The sequence below is a fragment of the Oncorhynchus gorbuscha genome, linkage group LG24 (assembly GCF_021184085.1).
Source record: "Oncorhynchus gorbuscha isolate QuinsamMale2020 ecotype Even-year linkage group LG24, OgorEven_v1.0, whole genome shotgun sequence".
Classification (NCBI taxonomy): domain Eukaryota; kingdom Metazoa; phylum Chordata; class Actinopteri; order Salmoniformes; family Salmonidae; genus Oncorhynchus; species Oncorhynchus gorbuscha.
The window spans coordinates 54697462-54713869 of record NC_060196.1 but is presented as its reverse complement, the minus strand read 5'-3'; the positions used below and the strand labels follow the sequence as shown (position 1 = coordinate 54713869).

General features: G+C 47.8%; 1 protein-coding gene across 1 annotated transcript in view; it reads left to right on the top strand.

The window, feature by feature from the left end:
• The window catches only part of LOC124012727 (CUB and sushi domain-containing protein 3-like), an 849083-nt gene that overhangs the window by 700679 nt on the left and 131996 nt on the right, over positions 1 to 16408 (top strand). Inside the window, exons 46-48 of the mRNA XM_046326635.1 lie at positions 12379 to 12492; positions 12873 to 13061; positions 13790 to 13948. Coding sequence (XP_046182591.1) covers positions 12379 to 12492; positions 12873 to 13061; positions 13790 to 13948 — 462 coding nt within the window. The remainder of the gene's footprint in view (positions 1 to 12378; positions 12493 to 12872; positions 13062 to 13789; positions 13949 to 16408) is intronic.

Genomic DNA, 16408 nt, shown 5'->3' with positions numbered 1-16408 from the left:
TGAGGGTTGTTTCATGGACGAAGCATGGGTTCGGAAACATAACATTCCTTTCAGACCGTTAGACAAGCCTACGCCCATGTTTGCCTTAGATGGTAGTCATCTTCCCAGTATCAAATTTGAGACACTACCTTTAACTCTCACAGTATCTGGTAACCACAGTGAGACTATTTCTTTTTTGATTTTCCGTTCACCGTTTACACCTGTTGTTTTGGGTCATCCCTGGCTAGTATGTCATAATCCTTCTATTAATTGGTCTAGTAATTCTATCCTATCCTGGAACGTTTCTTGTCATGTGAAGTGTTTAATGTCTGCCATCCCTCCCGTTTCTTCTCTCCCTACTTCTCAGGAGGAACCTGGCGATTTGACAGGAGTGCCGGAGGAATATCATGATCTGCGCACGGTCTTCAGTCGGTCCCGAGCCAACTCCCTTCCTCCTCACCGGTCGTATGATTGTAGTATTGATCTCCTTCCAGGAACCACGCCTCCTCGAGGTAGACTATACTCTCTGTCGGCTCCCGAACGTAAGGCTCTCGAGGATTATTTGTCTGTGTCTCTTGACGCCGGTACCATAGTGCCTTCTTCTTCTCCGGCCGGGGCGGGGTTCTTTTTGTTAAGAAGAAGGACGGTACTCTGCGCCCCTGCGTGGATTATCGAGGGCTGAATGACATAACGGTTAAGAATCGTTATCCGCTTCCCCTTATGTCATCAGCCTTCGAGATTCTGCAGGGAGCCAGGTGCTTTACTAAGTTGGACCTTCGTAACGCTTACCATCTCGTGCGCATCAGAGAGGGGGACGAGTGGAAAACGGCGTTTAACACTCCGTTAGGGCATTTTGAGTACCGGGTTCTGCCGTTCGGTCTCGCCAATGCGCCAGCTGTTTTTCAGGCATTAGTTAATGATGTTCTGAGAGACATGCTGAACATTTTTGTTTTTGTCTATCTTGACGATATCCTGATTTTTTCTCCGTCACTCGAGATTCATGTTCAGCACGTTCGACGTGTTCTACAGCGCCTTTTAGAGAATTGTCTCTACGTAAAGGCTGAGAAGTGCTCTTTTCATGTCTCCTCCGTTACTTTTCTCGGTTCCGTTATTTCCGCTGAAGGCATTCAGATGGATTCCGCTAAGGTCCAAGCTGTCAGTGATTGGCCCGTTCCAAGGTCACGTGTCGAGTTGCAGCGCTTTTTAGGTTTCGCTAATTTCTATCGGCGTTTCATTCGTAATTTCGGTCAAGTTGCTGCCCCTCTCACAGCTCTTACTTCTGTCAAGACGTGTTTTAAGTGGTCCGGTTCCCCCCAGGGAGCTTTTGATCTTCTAAAAGAACGTTTTACGTCCGCTCCTATCCTCGTTACTCCTGACGTCACTAGACAATTCATTGTCGAGGTTGACGCTTCAGAGGTAGGCGTGGGAGCCATTCTATCCCAGCGCTTCCAGTCTGACGATAAGGTTCATCCTTGCGCTTATTTTTCTCATCGCCTGTCGCCATCTGAGCGCAACTATGATGTGGGTAACCGTGAACTGCTCGCCATCCGCTTAGCCCTAGGCGAATGGCGACAGTGGTTGGAGGGGGCGACCGTTCCTTTTGTCGTTTGGACAGACCATAAGAACCTTGAGTACATCCGTTCTGCCAAACGACTTAATGCCCGTCAAGCTCGTTGGGCGTTGTTTTTCGCTCGTTTCGAGTTTGTGATTTCTTACCGTCCGGGTAGCAAGAACACCAAGCCTGATGCCTTATCCCGTCTGTTTAGTTCTTCTGTGGCTTCTACTGATCTCGAGGGGATTCTTCCTTATGGGCGTGTTGTCGGGTTGACAGTCTGGGGAATTGAAAGACAGGTTAAGCAAGCACTCACGCACACTGCGTCGCCGCGCACTTGTCCTAGTAACCTCCTTTTCGTTCCTGTTTCCACTCGTCTGGCTGTTCTTCAGTGGGCTCACTCTGCCAAGTTAGCTGGTCATCCCGGTGTTCGAGGCACTCTTGCGTCTATTCGCCAGCGCTTTTGGTGGCCGACTCAGGAGCGTGACACGCGCCGTTTCGTGGCTGCGTGTTCAGACTGCGCGCAGAAGAAGTCTGGTAATTTTTTTTCTGCTTCTGCTCCTGGTCTTGCTGGGTCTCAGTCTGTTCCCTGCCATCGCATCTCTCCTGTTCTTGTCCCTGCCCTTGCTGTGTCTCAGTCTGTCCCTAGTTCTCATTTTTTTTTTAGAGTAGTACCCTAGTTTCCCTTTTTATCGTTTTTCGTTACGGTCCTGAGGAGAGGAGTTGGGTTCTTTCTCGGGACGTGCTGGACCGTTTGATCTATGATTTCCTCCGTTGCTGCCAGTGTTCCTCCTCGAGAGCGCCAGGAGGCGCTCGGTGAGTGGGGGGGTACTGTCATGTTTGTCATTTATTATCATGTCTTGTCCCTGTGCTCCCCATGCTATTCGTTTCCCTCTGCTGGTCTTATTTGGTTCTTTCCCTCCTATCCCTCTCTCTCCCCCTCCCTCTCTCACTCTCTCGCTCTCTCTTCTCTCTATCGTTCCGTTCCTGCTCCCAGCTGTTCCTATTCCCCTAATCATCATTTAGTCTTCCCACACCTGTTCCCGATCCTTTCCCCTGATTAGAGTCCCTATTTATTCCTTTGTGATCCGTTCCTGTGCCGTCGGTTCCTTGTTTTGTATTCCATGCTGTAATTGCGTTTCGCCCTGTCCTGTCGTGTTTTTTGCCGTGATTGTGTATCACCCTGTCCTGTCGTGTTTTGTGCCTTCTTCAGACGCTGCGTGTGAGCAGGTGTCTCAGTTGACTACGGCCTGCGCCTACCCGAAGCGACCTGCAGTCTGTGGCCGCTTCTCCAGTTGTTTTCCCCTCTACTATCTAGAGGATTTCAGTTATTCGGTTTTGAGCATTAATAAACTCTGTTTCTGTTAAGTCGCGTTTGGGTCCTCCTTCACCTGCATAACAGCTGCCCTCATCCTCCACATACAACACCATTCTGCCAGTCACGTTCTGTTAAAGGTCCCCAAAGCACACACATCCCTGGGTCGCTCCTCTTTTCAGTTCGCTGTAGCTAGCGACTGGAACAGGCTGCAAAAACCACTCAAACTGAACCGTTTTATCTCCATCTCTTCATTCACATGCTGTGTTGTCATGTGTTGCTGCCATGCTATGTTGTTGTCTTATGTCTCTCTTTATGTAGTGTTTTGTGTCTCTCTTGTCGTGATGTGTGTTTTATATTTAATCCCTGCCTCCGAACCCCGCAGGAGGCCTTTTTTGCCTTCTGGTAGGCCGTCATTGTAAATAAGAATTTGTTCTTAACTGACTTGCCGAGTTAAATAAAAGTTAAATCAAATAAAAAATAAAGATACATTTGAGGTTATATACTGTACTGTACAAACTGTACATACCCACCGCCTCGACTCAGTCTTATGTAGCAACATTTGAAATGGTATTTTTCATATATTGGAAAAGAGCTACAAAATGGTATATCACACACTGCAGTTGAGGAACAATGGGAAAGTAATTCTGCTTTGAAAGTTGATAAACTTGTAGCCCCATTTTGAGAAAATGGACCTTCAATGTTTTGGTACAACTACTGGAGAGCTTTTCCTTGTCTACCCCTATTCAGCATCGTTCACACCCTCTTGAGCCTTAGCTCCACTCATCTCTTTAGGATTCACATGTGAGGCTATGTGCTAAACAGAGTAAGTAAGGTAGTGTAGTAAACAATCAAAGATTTCAAGACTAAAACTGGTGAAAGTAGTAGCCTACAATATGAAAAACTCCAGGTAAATATACACTTAATCCAGTCTTTGGTCTATATTCTAATCTGACTTTGAAAGTGTTCAGATAAAAATATTAAGTAAATATTTCATAATTATTAGATGATGCTTACCCAGACACTTGTCTACATTGATGGGTCATGTGAAAGAAATGCTATTGCCACCCCCCCAGCCACATCTAGCTAGGTGGATGAGTCACTATTGTCTAGACATGTACGCAGGTTCATGAAATACAATAGATGGCTGTGATCACCCCCCAGACACATATGTCATATAATCATTCTCTTTGCAAATTGGAGTCTTTTGTTTAGACATCTAGCTAGCTAAACACTGAACCATAATCTCAACCAACAGCTACAGTACAAACCACTATCCAAGAAATGCTGGAGTATGAATCTGCAGGTAGCTAAAACTAAGCAACTAGGTAACATTTTTGATAGCTATAACTAGCAATGCAAATGGCTTTCTGAGATACGAATAATATTACTACATAGATCATACACGCAACCTTAGCTAACGAGCCAGCAAATTAACTTTCGCTAACTAGCAAACAATAAGGTTTAACTTGCAAAATTAGACACGTATAATATCTGAAAATGTAGCTAGCCTCTTACCACGGGAGCGTGTCTTTACCATTTCGTTTGCAGCTAGCTAAAGCTTGTGTCATGCAGGTGAAAGAGGACCCAAAAGCGACTTGGCGAAAACAGAGTCTTTAATCCAGTAAAGTAAATACAAACAAAAAACACAACTTTCACTCGAAATGACGAGGACAAACTGGAGACTCGATCTTGAACAGCAGGTGAACAGCAGGTTGCCTCGGGAAGGCACTTGAACCAGACAGACTCAGACACCTGCTCACCACGCAGCATCTGAGGAAAACACGACACGACAGGGCGATACACAAACACAGCACGGTGAATTCTAGACAAGGAACCGACAGGACAGGAACGGAACACAAAGGAAGAAATAGGGACTCTAATCAGGGGAAAGGATCGGGAACAGGTGTGGGAAGACTAAATGATTGATTAGGGGAATAGGAACAGCTGGGAGCAGGAACGGAACGATAGAGAGAAGAGAGAGCGAGAGAGTGAGAGAGGGAGGGGAGAGAGAGGGATAGAAAGAGGGAAAGAACCTAATAAGACCAGCAGAGGGAAACGAATAGAATGGGAAGCACAGGGACAAGACAAGATAATAAATGACAAAACATGACAGTACCCCCCACTCACCGAGCGCCTCCTGGCGCACTCGAGGAGGAATCCTGGCGGCAACGGAGGAAATCATCAATGAGTGAACGGTCCAGCACGTCCCGAGACGGAACCCAACTCCTCTCCTCAGGACCGTAACCCTCCCAATCCACTAAGTATTGGTGACCCCGCCCCCGAGAACGCATGTCCATGATCTTATGTACCTTGTAAATAGGTGCGCTCTCGACAAGGACGGGAGGGGGAGGGAAGACGAACGGGGTGCGAAGAAAGGGCTTAACACAGGAGACATGGAAGACAGGATGGACGCGACGAAGATGTCGCGGAAGAAGCAGTCGCACAGCGACAGGATTGACGACCTGGGAGACACGGAACGGACCAATGAACCGCGGAGTCAACTTACGAGAAGCTGTCGTAAGAGGAAGGTTGCGAGTGGAAAGCCACACTCTCTGGCCGCAACAATACCTTGGACTCTTAATCCTGCGTTTATTGGCGGCTCTCACAGTCTGTGCCCTGTAACGGCAAAGTGCAGACCTCACCCTCCTCCAGGTGCGCTCACAACGTTGGACAAACGCTTGAGCGGAGGGAACGCTGGACTCGGCAAGCTGGGATGAGAACAGAGGAGGCTGGTAACCCAGACTACTCTGAAACGGAGATAACCCGGTAGCAGACGAAGGAAGCGAATTGTGAGCGTATTCTGCCCAGGGGAGCTGTTCTGCCCAAGACGCAGGGTTTCTGAAAGAAAGGCTGCGTAGTATGCGACCAATCGTCTGATTGGCCCTCTCTGCTTGACCGTTAGACTGGGGATGAAACCCGGAAGAGAGACTGACGGACGCACCAATCAAACGACAGAACTCCCTCCAAAACTGTGACGTGAATTGCGGGCCTCTGTCTGAAACGGCGTCTAACGGGAGGCCATGAATTCTGAATACATTCTCGATAATGATTTGTGCCGTCTCCTTAGCGGAAGGAAGTTTAGCGAGGGGAATGAAATGTGCCGCCTTAGAGAACCTATCGACAACCGTAAGAATCACAGTCTTCCCCGCAGACAAAGGCAGACCGGTAATGAAGTCTAGGGCGATGTGAGACCATGGTCGAGAAGGAATGGGGAGCGGTCTGAGACGACCGGCAGGAGGAGAGTTACCCGACTTAGTCTGCGCGCAGTCCGAACAAGCAGCCACGAAACGGCGCGTGTCACGCTCCTGAGTCGGCCACCAAAAGCGCTGGCGAATAGACGCAAGAGTGCCTCGAACACCGGGATGACCAGCTAACTTGGCAGAGTGAGCCCACTGAAGAACAGCCAGACGAGTGGAAACAGGAACGAAAAGGAGGTTACTAGGACAAGCGCGGCGACGCAGTGTGCGTGAGTGCTTGCTTAACCTGTCTTTCAATTCCCCAGACTGTTAACCCGACAACACGCCCATAAGGAAGAATCCCCTCGGGATCAGTAGAAGCCACAGAAGAACTAAACAGACGGGATAAGGCATCAGGCTTGGTGTTCTTGCTACCCGGACGGTAAGAAATCACAAACTCGAAACGAGCGAAAAACAACGCCCAACGAGCTTGACGGGCATTAAGTCGTTTGGCAGAACGGATGTACTCAAGGTTCTTATGGTCTGTCCAAACGACAAAAGGAACGGTCGCCCCCTCCAACCACTGTCGCCATTCGCCTAGGGCTAAGCGGATGGCGAGCAGTTCACGGTTACCCACATCATAGTTGCGCTCAGATGGCGACAGGCGATGAGAAAAATAAGCGCAAGGATGAACCTTATCGTCAGACTGGAAGCGCTGGGATAGAATGGCTCCCACGCCTACCTCTGAAGCGTCAACCTCGACAATGAATTGTCTAGTGACGTCAGGAGTAACGAGGATAGGAGCGGACGTAAAACGTTCTTTTAGAAGATCAAAAGCTCCCTGGGCGGAACCGGACCACTTAAAACACGTCTTGACAGAAGTAAGAGCTGTGAGAGGGGCAGCAACTTGACCGAAATTACGAATGAAACGCCGATAGAAATTAGCGAAACCTAAAAAGCGCTGCAACTCGACACGTGACCTTGGAACGGGCCAATCACTGACAGCTTGGACCTTAGCGGAATCCATCTGAATGCCTTCAGCGGAAATAACGGAACCGAGAAAAGTAACGGAGGAGACATGAAAAGAGCACTTCTCAGACTTTACGTAGAGACAATTCTCTAAAAGGCGCTGTAGAACACGTCGAACGTGCTGAACATGAATCTCGAGTGACGGAGAAAAAATCAGGATATCGTCAAGATAGACAAAAACAAAGATGTTCAGCATGTCTCTCAGAACATCATTAACTAATGCCTGAAAAACAGCTGGCGCATTGGCGAGACCAAACGGCAGAACCCGGTACTCAAAATGCCCTAACGGAGTGTTAAACGCCGTTTTCCACTCGTCCCCCTCTCTGATGCGCACGAGATGGTAAGCGTTACGAAGGTCCAACTTAGTAAAGCACCTGGCTCCCTGCAGAATCTCGAAGGCTGATGACATAAGGGGAAGCGGATAACGATTCTTAACCGTTATGTCATTCAGCCCTCGATAATCCACGCAGGGGCGCAGAGTACCGTCCTTCTTCTTAACAAAAAAGAACCCCGCCCCGGCCGGAGAGGAAGAAGGCACTATGGTACCGGTGTCAAGAGACACAGACAAATAATCCTCGAGAGCCTTACGTTCGGGAGCCGACAGAGAGTATAGTCTACCCCGAGGAGGAGTGGTCCCCGGAAGGAGATCAATACTACAATCATACGACCGGTGAGGAGGAAGGGAGTTGGCTCGGGACCGACTGAAGACCGTGCGCAGATCATGATATTCCTCCGGCACTCCTGTCAAATCGCCAGGTTCCTCCTGAGAAGTAGGGACAGAAGAAACGGGAGGGATGGCAGACATTAAACACTTCACATGACAAGAAACGTTCCAGGATAGGATAGAATTACTAGACCAATTAATAGAAGGATTATGACATACTAGCCAGGGATGACCCAAAACAACAGGTGTAAACGGTGAACGAAAAATCAAAAAAGAAATAGTCTCACTGTGGTTACCAGATACTGTGAGGGTTAAAGGTAGTGTCTCAAATCTGATACTGGGAAGATGACTACCATCTAAGGCGAACATGGGCGTAGGCTTCTCTAACTCTCTGAAAGGAATGTCATGTTTCCGAACCCATGCTTCGTCCATGAAACAACCCTCAGCCCCAGAGTCTATCAAGGCACTACATGTAGCACCCGAACCGGTCCAGCGTAGATGGACCGACAAAGTAGTACAGGATCTTGATGGAGAGACTTGAGTAGTTGCGCTCACCTGTAGCCCTCCGCTTACAGATGAGCTCTGGCTTTTACTGGACATGAATTAACAAAATGTCCAGCAACTCCGCAATAGAGGCACAGGCGGTTGGTGATCCTCCGTTCCCTCTCCTTAGTCGAGATGCGAATCCCTCCCAGCTGCATGGGCTCAGACTCTGAGCCAGAGGAGGGAGATGGTTGCGATGCGGAGCAGGGAAACACCGTTGATGCGAGCTCTCTTCCACGAGCCCGGTGACGAAGATCTACCCGTCGTTCTATGCGGATGGCGAGAGCAATCAAAGAGTCCACATCTGAAGGAACCTCCCGGGAGAGAATCTCATCCTTAACCACTGCGTGGAGTCCCTCCAGAAAACGAGCGAGCAGCGCCGGCTCGTTCCACTCACTAGAGGCAGCAAGAGTGCGAAACTCAATAGAATAATCCGTTATGGACCGTTCACCTTGGCATAAGGAAGCCAGGGCCCTAGAAGCCTCCCTACCAAAAACTGAACGGTCAAAAACCCGAATCATCTCCTCTTTAAAGTTCTGGAACTTGTTAGAGCAATCAGCCCTTGCCTCCCAGATAGCTGTGCCCCATTCTCGAGCCCGGCCAGTAAGGAGTGAAATGACGTAAGCAACCTGAGCTCTCTCTCTAGAGTATGTGTTGGGTTGGAGAGAGAACACAATCTCACACTGCGTGAGAAAGGAGCGGCACTCAGTGGGCTGCCCGGAGTAGCAAGGTGGGTTATTAACCCTAGGTTCTGGAGGCTCGGCAGGCCAGGAAGTAACAGGTGGCACGAGACGTAGACTCTGGAACTGTCCAGAGAGGTCGGAAACCTGAGCGGCCAGGTTCTCCACGGCATGGCGAGCAGCAGACAATTCCTGCTCGTGTCTGCCGAGCATGGCTCCTTGGATCTCGACGGCAGTGTAACGAGCGTCTGAAGTCGCTGGGTCCATTCCTTGGTCGGTTCCTTCTGTCATGCAGGTGAAAGAGGACCCAAAAGCGACTTGGCGAAAACAGAGTCTTTAATCCAGTAAAGTAAATACAAACAAAAAACACAACTTTCACTCGAAATGACGAGGACAAACTGGAGACTCGATCTTGAACAGCAGGTGAACAGCAGGTTGCCTCGGGAAGGCACTTGAACCAGACAGACTCAGACACCTGCTCACCACGCAGCATCTGAGGAAAACACGACACGACAGGGCGATACACAAACACAGCACGGTGAATTCTAGACAAGGAACCGACAGGACAGGAACGGAACACAAAGGAAGAAATAGGGACTCTAATCAGGGGAAAGGATCGGGAACAGGTGTGGGAAGACTAAATGATTGATTAGGGGAATAGGAACAGCTGGGAGCAGGAACGGAACGATAGAGAGAAGAGAGAGCGAGAGAGTGAGAGAGGGAGGGGGAGAGAGAGGGATAGAAAGAGGGAAAGAACCTAATAAGACCAGCAGAGGGAAACGAATAGAATGGGAAGCACAGGGACAAGACAAGATAATAAATGACAAAACATGACAGCTTGCTTGGCCCGTTGTTGTGTTAAGTCACTGACCTTGTACAGAATGTAGTCCATCACTTCTTCCCACTGATCTTTGTCCATACTGCCTGCTAAATTCTGGGCAGCAATGTTGTTGAGAGCAGTAGCAACACTTTTGCAGATCTTCGCGGTTAACGTTACAGTATCTTTAAAAAAACTGTGGTAGCAAGGATTATCTACACATACTGAGCAGCTCATGTTATAGACAGAAACATGTTTCTTTTCAGACCAACCCGAACTCATCTCTCGGCATGTCCAGCCCGTCCATTATCTCAGCCAATCATGGCTAGCTGTAATGTTCCTATCTTTTTCCATGGCTTAACTAACTATGCTCGTAATTTAACAATTTTATTCATATTTACAGATGGCATACAAGTTTGTTATTAAGGCACATTAAAATTCACATGTTCTAGAGGGCATTTTGATCAAATAATATATATTTTTTTTCTAAATGAAATGCTTCTCCTGTGAAATAGTGACATACGACATATGCCGAGCTTCCTGAAATTAGTCACATATAGGTAAAGCAACAGCACATGTGGTGTGTGTGTGTGTTGGGGTGTCAGTGTAAGTATGTGTGAGTGTGTGGGTAGAGCCCAGTGTATGCATAGAATCGGTGCTATTTAATGGTCTTGTTTAGAAGTCTTATGTCTTGGGGGTAGAAGCTGTTCAGGGTCCTGTTGGTTCCAGACTTGGTGCATTGGTACCGCTTGCCGCGCGGTAGCAGAGAGAACAGTCTTTGACTTGGGTGGCTGGAATCTTTGAAAATCTTTATAGCCTTCCTCTGACCCCACCTGGTATAGAGGTTCTGGATGGCAGGGAGTTCGGCCCCACCTGGTATAGAGGTTCTGGATGGCAGGGAGTTCGGCCCCAGTGATGTCCTGGGCTGTATGCATTACCCTCTGTATCGCCTTGTGGTCGGATACCAAGCAGTTGCCATACCGAGTGGTGATGCAGTCAGTCAAAATGCTCTCGATGGTGCAGCTGTAGAACTTTTGACGGTCTGAGGGCACATGCCAAATCCAACCACGTTCGAAATGTCAAATTTCCAAGTGTTTGATTAAGATTAAGTTTATGCGTTAACTCCGAATGGTTAAGGTAAGGCTTAAAGTTTGGGATAGACTTAAAACAAAAATATAAAAACAACTTTCTATCGCTGGATTCGAACATGCAGCCATCCACCATCCAAACTAAAGTCTACTTGAAGGTAACAGAAGGTAACAGTTCACTGTTGCCCCTAGTGGCCAGGTTCCACATCATCTCCAGACGTACTCAGACATGGATGGACGTTGAATACTGACTTGTATCACGTGTGACCTGCCTGATTAATGATGAGTTAGCCAATAACTCTGTGACTGGTGTGTATCAATGACTGAGTTAGCAACTAGATCTGTGATTGTTGGGTGTCAAAGTGGGCCATTAAAGACAGTGGCTGAGATGGATTCAGCTTGCCCGGTAACAAGGCCCAAAGGCTCTGCTGTGTCTATAGCAGCTCTGTATAGATTTATTGGACCACGATCATCCATCCATCACCTGTAACATGGCCCATTGCTGCTGGTTGAAGACATCACCTGTAATATGGCCCATTGCTGCTGGTTGAAGACATCACCTGTAACATGGCCCATTGCTGCTGGTTGATGACATCACCTGTAACATGGCCCATTGCTGCTGGTTGAAGACATCACCTGTAACATGGCCCATTGCTGCTGGTTGAAGACATCACCTGTAACATGGCCCATTGCTGCTGGTTGAAGACATCACCTGTAACATGGCCCATTGCTGCTGGTTGAAGACATCAGTAACATCACTGGTTGAAGACATCACCTGTAACATGGCCCATTGCTGCTGGTTGAAGACATCACCTGTAACATGGCCCATTGCTGCTGGTTGAAGACATCACCTGTAACATGGCCCATTGCTGCTGGTTGAAGACATCAGATGGCTTCTAAAAAGACCAAAAGGTTACAGTAGATGATGATGGTGATGTTGATTATGGTGATAATGGCAACGACAAAGAGCATACTTAAAATAAAAAAAATCTTAAACACCGTTATTCTTGGTTGTCTGTGTTATATTGCACTAGTACTACTGCAATACTCAAACTTCAGGGACCATGGATTGTTTTGCCCAGTAACTGTTATGAAAGTCTCAAAGTTTCCTACCCAGGCTAGAACTCACTCATTAACAGTGTTCAACCTTGGATGTCAAAGAATGTCACCCCATCCGTCTCAGGCATCTGTCTCTATTACTGCAGCACAGGTTTGCTGTCCTTCTTAATTAGACAACAGCTTCATCAACATCTGTCTGTCTCTCTCTCTCTCTCTCTCTGTCTCTCTCTCTCTCTCTCTCTCTCTCTCTCTCTCTCTCTCTCTCTCTCTCTCTCTCTCTCTCTCTCTCTCTCTCTCTCTGTTTTTCTCTCTCTTTCTGTCTTGCTACCATGACTCCCTCTCTCTCTTCCCTCCCTATTCCCCTCCCTCCCTCCCTCCCTCCCTCCCTCCCTCCCTCCCTCCTTCCTTCCTTCCTTCCTTCCTTCCCTCCCTCCCTCCCTCCCTCCCTCCCTCCCTCCCTTCTCTCCTGACAGGGGACATCATCTGGTACCGCTGTCATCCTGGCTTCACCCTGGTGGGGAATGAGATCCTGACATGCAGACTGGGGGAGAGACTTCAGATGGATGGGCCTCCTCCCACATGTCAAGGTGTGCATGTGTGTATGCGTGCGTGCTTGCGTTCATTTTTTTTTTGCGTATGTGTGCGCGAGTGCCTGCATGCTTGCGCGTGTGTGCGTTTTCGTTTGTGGCAGCTGCAATTAAAACGGTTTAGTCATTAGGTGTGCTGTTGTGATGCGTTCCGCCCACCTCTGTCACAGCCCCTTGTGATTCCAGTTTTCTACTCCAGTTCTGTTTCTGTGTCGTCCCTTTCACTGTGTTTAGTGGACTAAACAGCTGTTGTCATTTATATATTATGGTGCCATATTTCTCTCCGCCATCCCATGTGTCATCTGGGGGTCTGGGGGACCACTGAATAAATTACAGGTACCCCTAGCATCCATTTGGTCTCCTGTTATGTGCCCATCCAGTGCAATGCCCGGCCCACGACGTGAGGTTTGACTCTACTGGAGTAATCCTGAGTCCAGGCTACCCTGACAGCTACCCCAACCTTCAGATGTGTATCTGGACCATCAATGTAGAGAAGGGCTACAACATCACTCTGTACTTCGAGTCCTTCCAGACCGAGAGGGAGTTCGACATCCTAGAAGTCTTTGATGGTAGCTATAGTAGCGTTATACTAGCCTGGTGCCACAACTGTTTGTGCTATCTTGCCAACTCATGACAGTGGAAACATATATGGGACCAGGCTAGCATCACAAACTGTCATGTTTTTAAAACACGTCTGCTTTTGGCTCAGATTTGTATTGTTTTAAAACTGTCTTCTTGTGCTGCAGTGGCATTGCAAATGTAATCTTCAGAAATTGGGCATTAAAAGGCTGGATGTTTTTGGTATTGAATGCAAGGCCTACAAAACTTTATATGACCACACTTTTGATGAATGCAACGGTCATTACAATGTGAAGAAACCACAATACCACTGAACAGATTTAGATTAATCCTGAACTGTCTAAAACGCCTTTGTGACAAACAGTGGTCAGCAGCCCCTCTTCGTTCTGGGTCATTGCTGTAGCTGTTAGCCCTGTAGTTGGATGATTTACTCAACAAATACATTCTTCCACAATTTGACTTATTGTTGGCATCCTTCCTTCCTTCCTTTCTTCCTTCCTGCCTTCCTTCCTTTCTTCCTTCCTGCCTTCCTTCCTTCCTGCCTTCCTGCCTTCCTTCCTTCCTGCCTTCCTTCCTCCTTCCTTCCTTCCTTCCTGCCTTCCCTTGCCTTCCCTTGCCTTCCCTCCCCCCCTTCCCTTCCATTCCCTCCCCTTCCCTTCCTTCCTCTCTTTCTCTCTTCCCCCTCCATACCTCTCTCACCCGCCCTCTCTCTCTACAGGCCCCAGTACTAACAGCCAGACTCTGGCCACCTTCAGCGGTGACGTCTCCGCGCCCTTCAACATCACTACGACCGGCCACCAGCTCACACTGCGCTGGTCTTCTGACCACGGAACTAACAAGAAGGGCTTCCGTATCCGCTATGTTGGTGAGTATCAAAGTATGTATCCATTTAAATCACTCCTTTTCACTTGCACGTTTACGTCTTTTGAGAGTGAAAAATCCAGAGGGCGCGGGCGTGCGCGTGTGCGCGTGTGCGTGCGCGTGCGCGTGTGTGCGTGTGCGTGTGTGCGCGTGTGTGCGTGTGCGCGTGTGTGCGTGTGTGCGTGTGTGTGTGCGTGTGTGTATGCGCGTGTTTGCGTGCGCGTGTGTGCGTGTGTGCGTGCGCGTGTGTGTGTGTGTACGCGTGTACGCGTGTGTGTGTGTACGCGTGTGCGTGTGTGTGTGTGCGTGTGTGTGTGCGTGCGCGGGTGCGTGTGTGTGCGTGCGCGTGTGTGCGTGCGCGTGTTTGCGTGTGTGCGTGTGCGTGCGCGTGTGCGTGTGCGTGTGTGCGTGCGCGTGTGCGTGTGCGTGTGCGTGTGTGCGTGCGCGTGTGCATGTGTGCGTGCGTGTGTGTGTGTGTGTGTGCGTGCGCGGGTGCGTGTGTGTGCGTGCGCGTGTGCGTGTGTGTGTGTGCGTGTGTGTGTGTGCGTGCGCGTGTGCGTGTGTGTGTGTGCGTGCGCGTGCGAGAGAGTGGAAGAATAACAACAAAGTGGCTACAGCATGTTTTGTAGCTACTCTAAAAACTTGCATGTGGAATATTGTGATTGTACTCAATATTAGTTAAGTGGTAAATGCTAAGTGATTATGTCAATATATCCTTCAAACACCAGCTTCGAGGGCATTATCATTTTTATACAGTCGGTTGCCAACATATACAAATAATGGTTGACATATTGTCATTAAAAATGTTATTTTGATGAATTTATTCATACTATTTCATCCTTCCACGAGATATAGATAGATATAGATATAGATATAGATATAGATATAGATATAGATATAGATATAGATATAGATATAGATATAGTCCCGGTGGTTCGTTCTATTAGTTCAGCAACCCAGTCCTTAAGTGTATTTGTAAATTAAATCAACTGTGTGTCGTCAACAAATATACTAACATGTATTTGCAAAACAAATATTTGTTTGTTCTGTTGTCATGATGGCTGGCAACATTCTTATCCCTTGCTTGCTAGCCAGCCAACTTCAGCTAACACAGTCACGTCAAACTGTGCAGCCAGAATAACAGCAAAATAGGTCCATTTGCGATGACATTTACATTTACATTTAAGTCATTTAGCAGACGCTCTTATCCAGAGCGACTTACAAATTGGTGCATGAAGCTGTTTTCTAGTGATTTTTGGGGGGGGATACATCCATAACAATGAGCTGATGATGTGCAATTTCTCCTTGCATAGAACATTTACTCTCTTGCCAGGACACTGTTCAGAGAGCTAGCCAACTACACAGCTAATACATTCACTTCAAACTGACGCAGGAGTGACAGCAAACGGCATTTATATTTTTCTATTGATATTTCTTTGTATATAGGGTGTATTCGGGAAAATATTCAGAACCCTTGACTTTTTCCACATTTTGTTAAGTTACAGCCTTTTACTAAACTGGATAAAATACATTTGTGTTCCTCATCAATCTACACTACCCCATAATGACAAAGTGAAAATATTTTTTTTCAACATTTTTTGCTAATTTATTGCAAATAAAAAACAGAAATACCTTATTAGCATAAATATTCAGACCCATTGCTATAAGCCTCAAACTTGAGCTCAGGTGCATCTTGTTTCCATTGATCATCCTTGATGTTTCTACGACTTGATTGGAGTCCACCTGTGGTAAATTCAAATTATTAAACACTTGTCTCTATAAGGTCCGAAGGACCTATATGAGGGCGAAGGAATTGTCCGTAGAGTTCTGGGACAGGATTGTATCGAGGCACAGATCTGGGGAAGGGGACCAACACATTTCTGCAACATTGAAGGTCCCCAGGAACACAGTGGCCTCCATTATTCTTAAATGGAAGAAGTTTGGAACCACCAAGACTCTTCCTATAGCTGGCCGCTCAGCCAAACTGTGCAAGCGGGGGAGAAGGACCTAGGTCAGGATGATGACCAAAAACTCGATGGCACTCTGACAGAGCTCCAGTGCTTCTGTGGAGATGGGAGAACCTTCCAGAAGGACAACTCTGCAGCGCTCCACCAATCAGGCCTTTATGGTAGAGTGGCCAAAAAGAAGCCAGGCGGAAGCCACTCCGCCAAAACGCACCTAAAGGACTCTAACCATGAGAAACAAGATTCTCTTGTCTGATGAAACTAAGATGGAACTCTTTGGCCTGAATGCCAAGCGTCACGTCTGGAGAAAACCTGGCACCATCCCTACGGTGAAGCATGGTGGTGGCAGCATCATGCTGTGGGGATGTTTTTCAGTGGCTGGGACTGGGAGACTACTCAGGATCAAGTGAAAGATGAATGGAGCAAAGTACAGATAGATCATTGATGAAAACCTGCTCTAGAGCGCTCAGGACCTCAGACTGGGGCGAAGGTTCACCTTCCAACAGGACAAC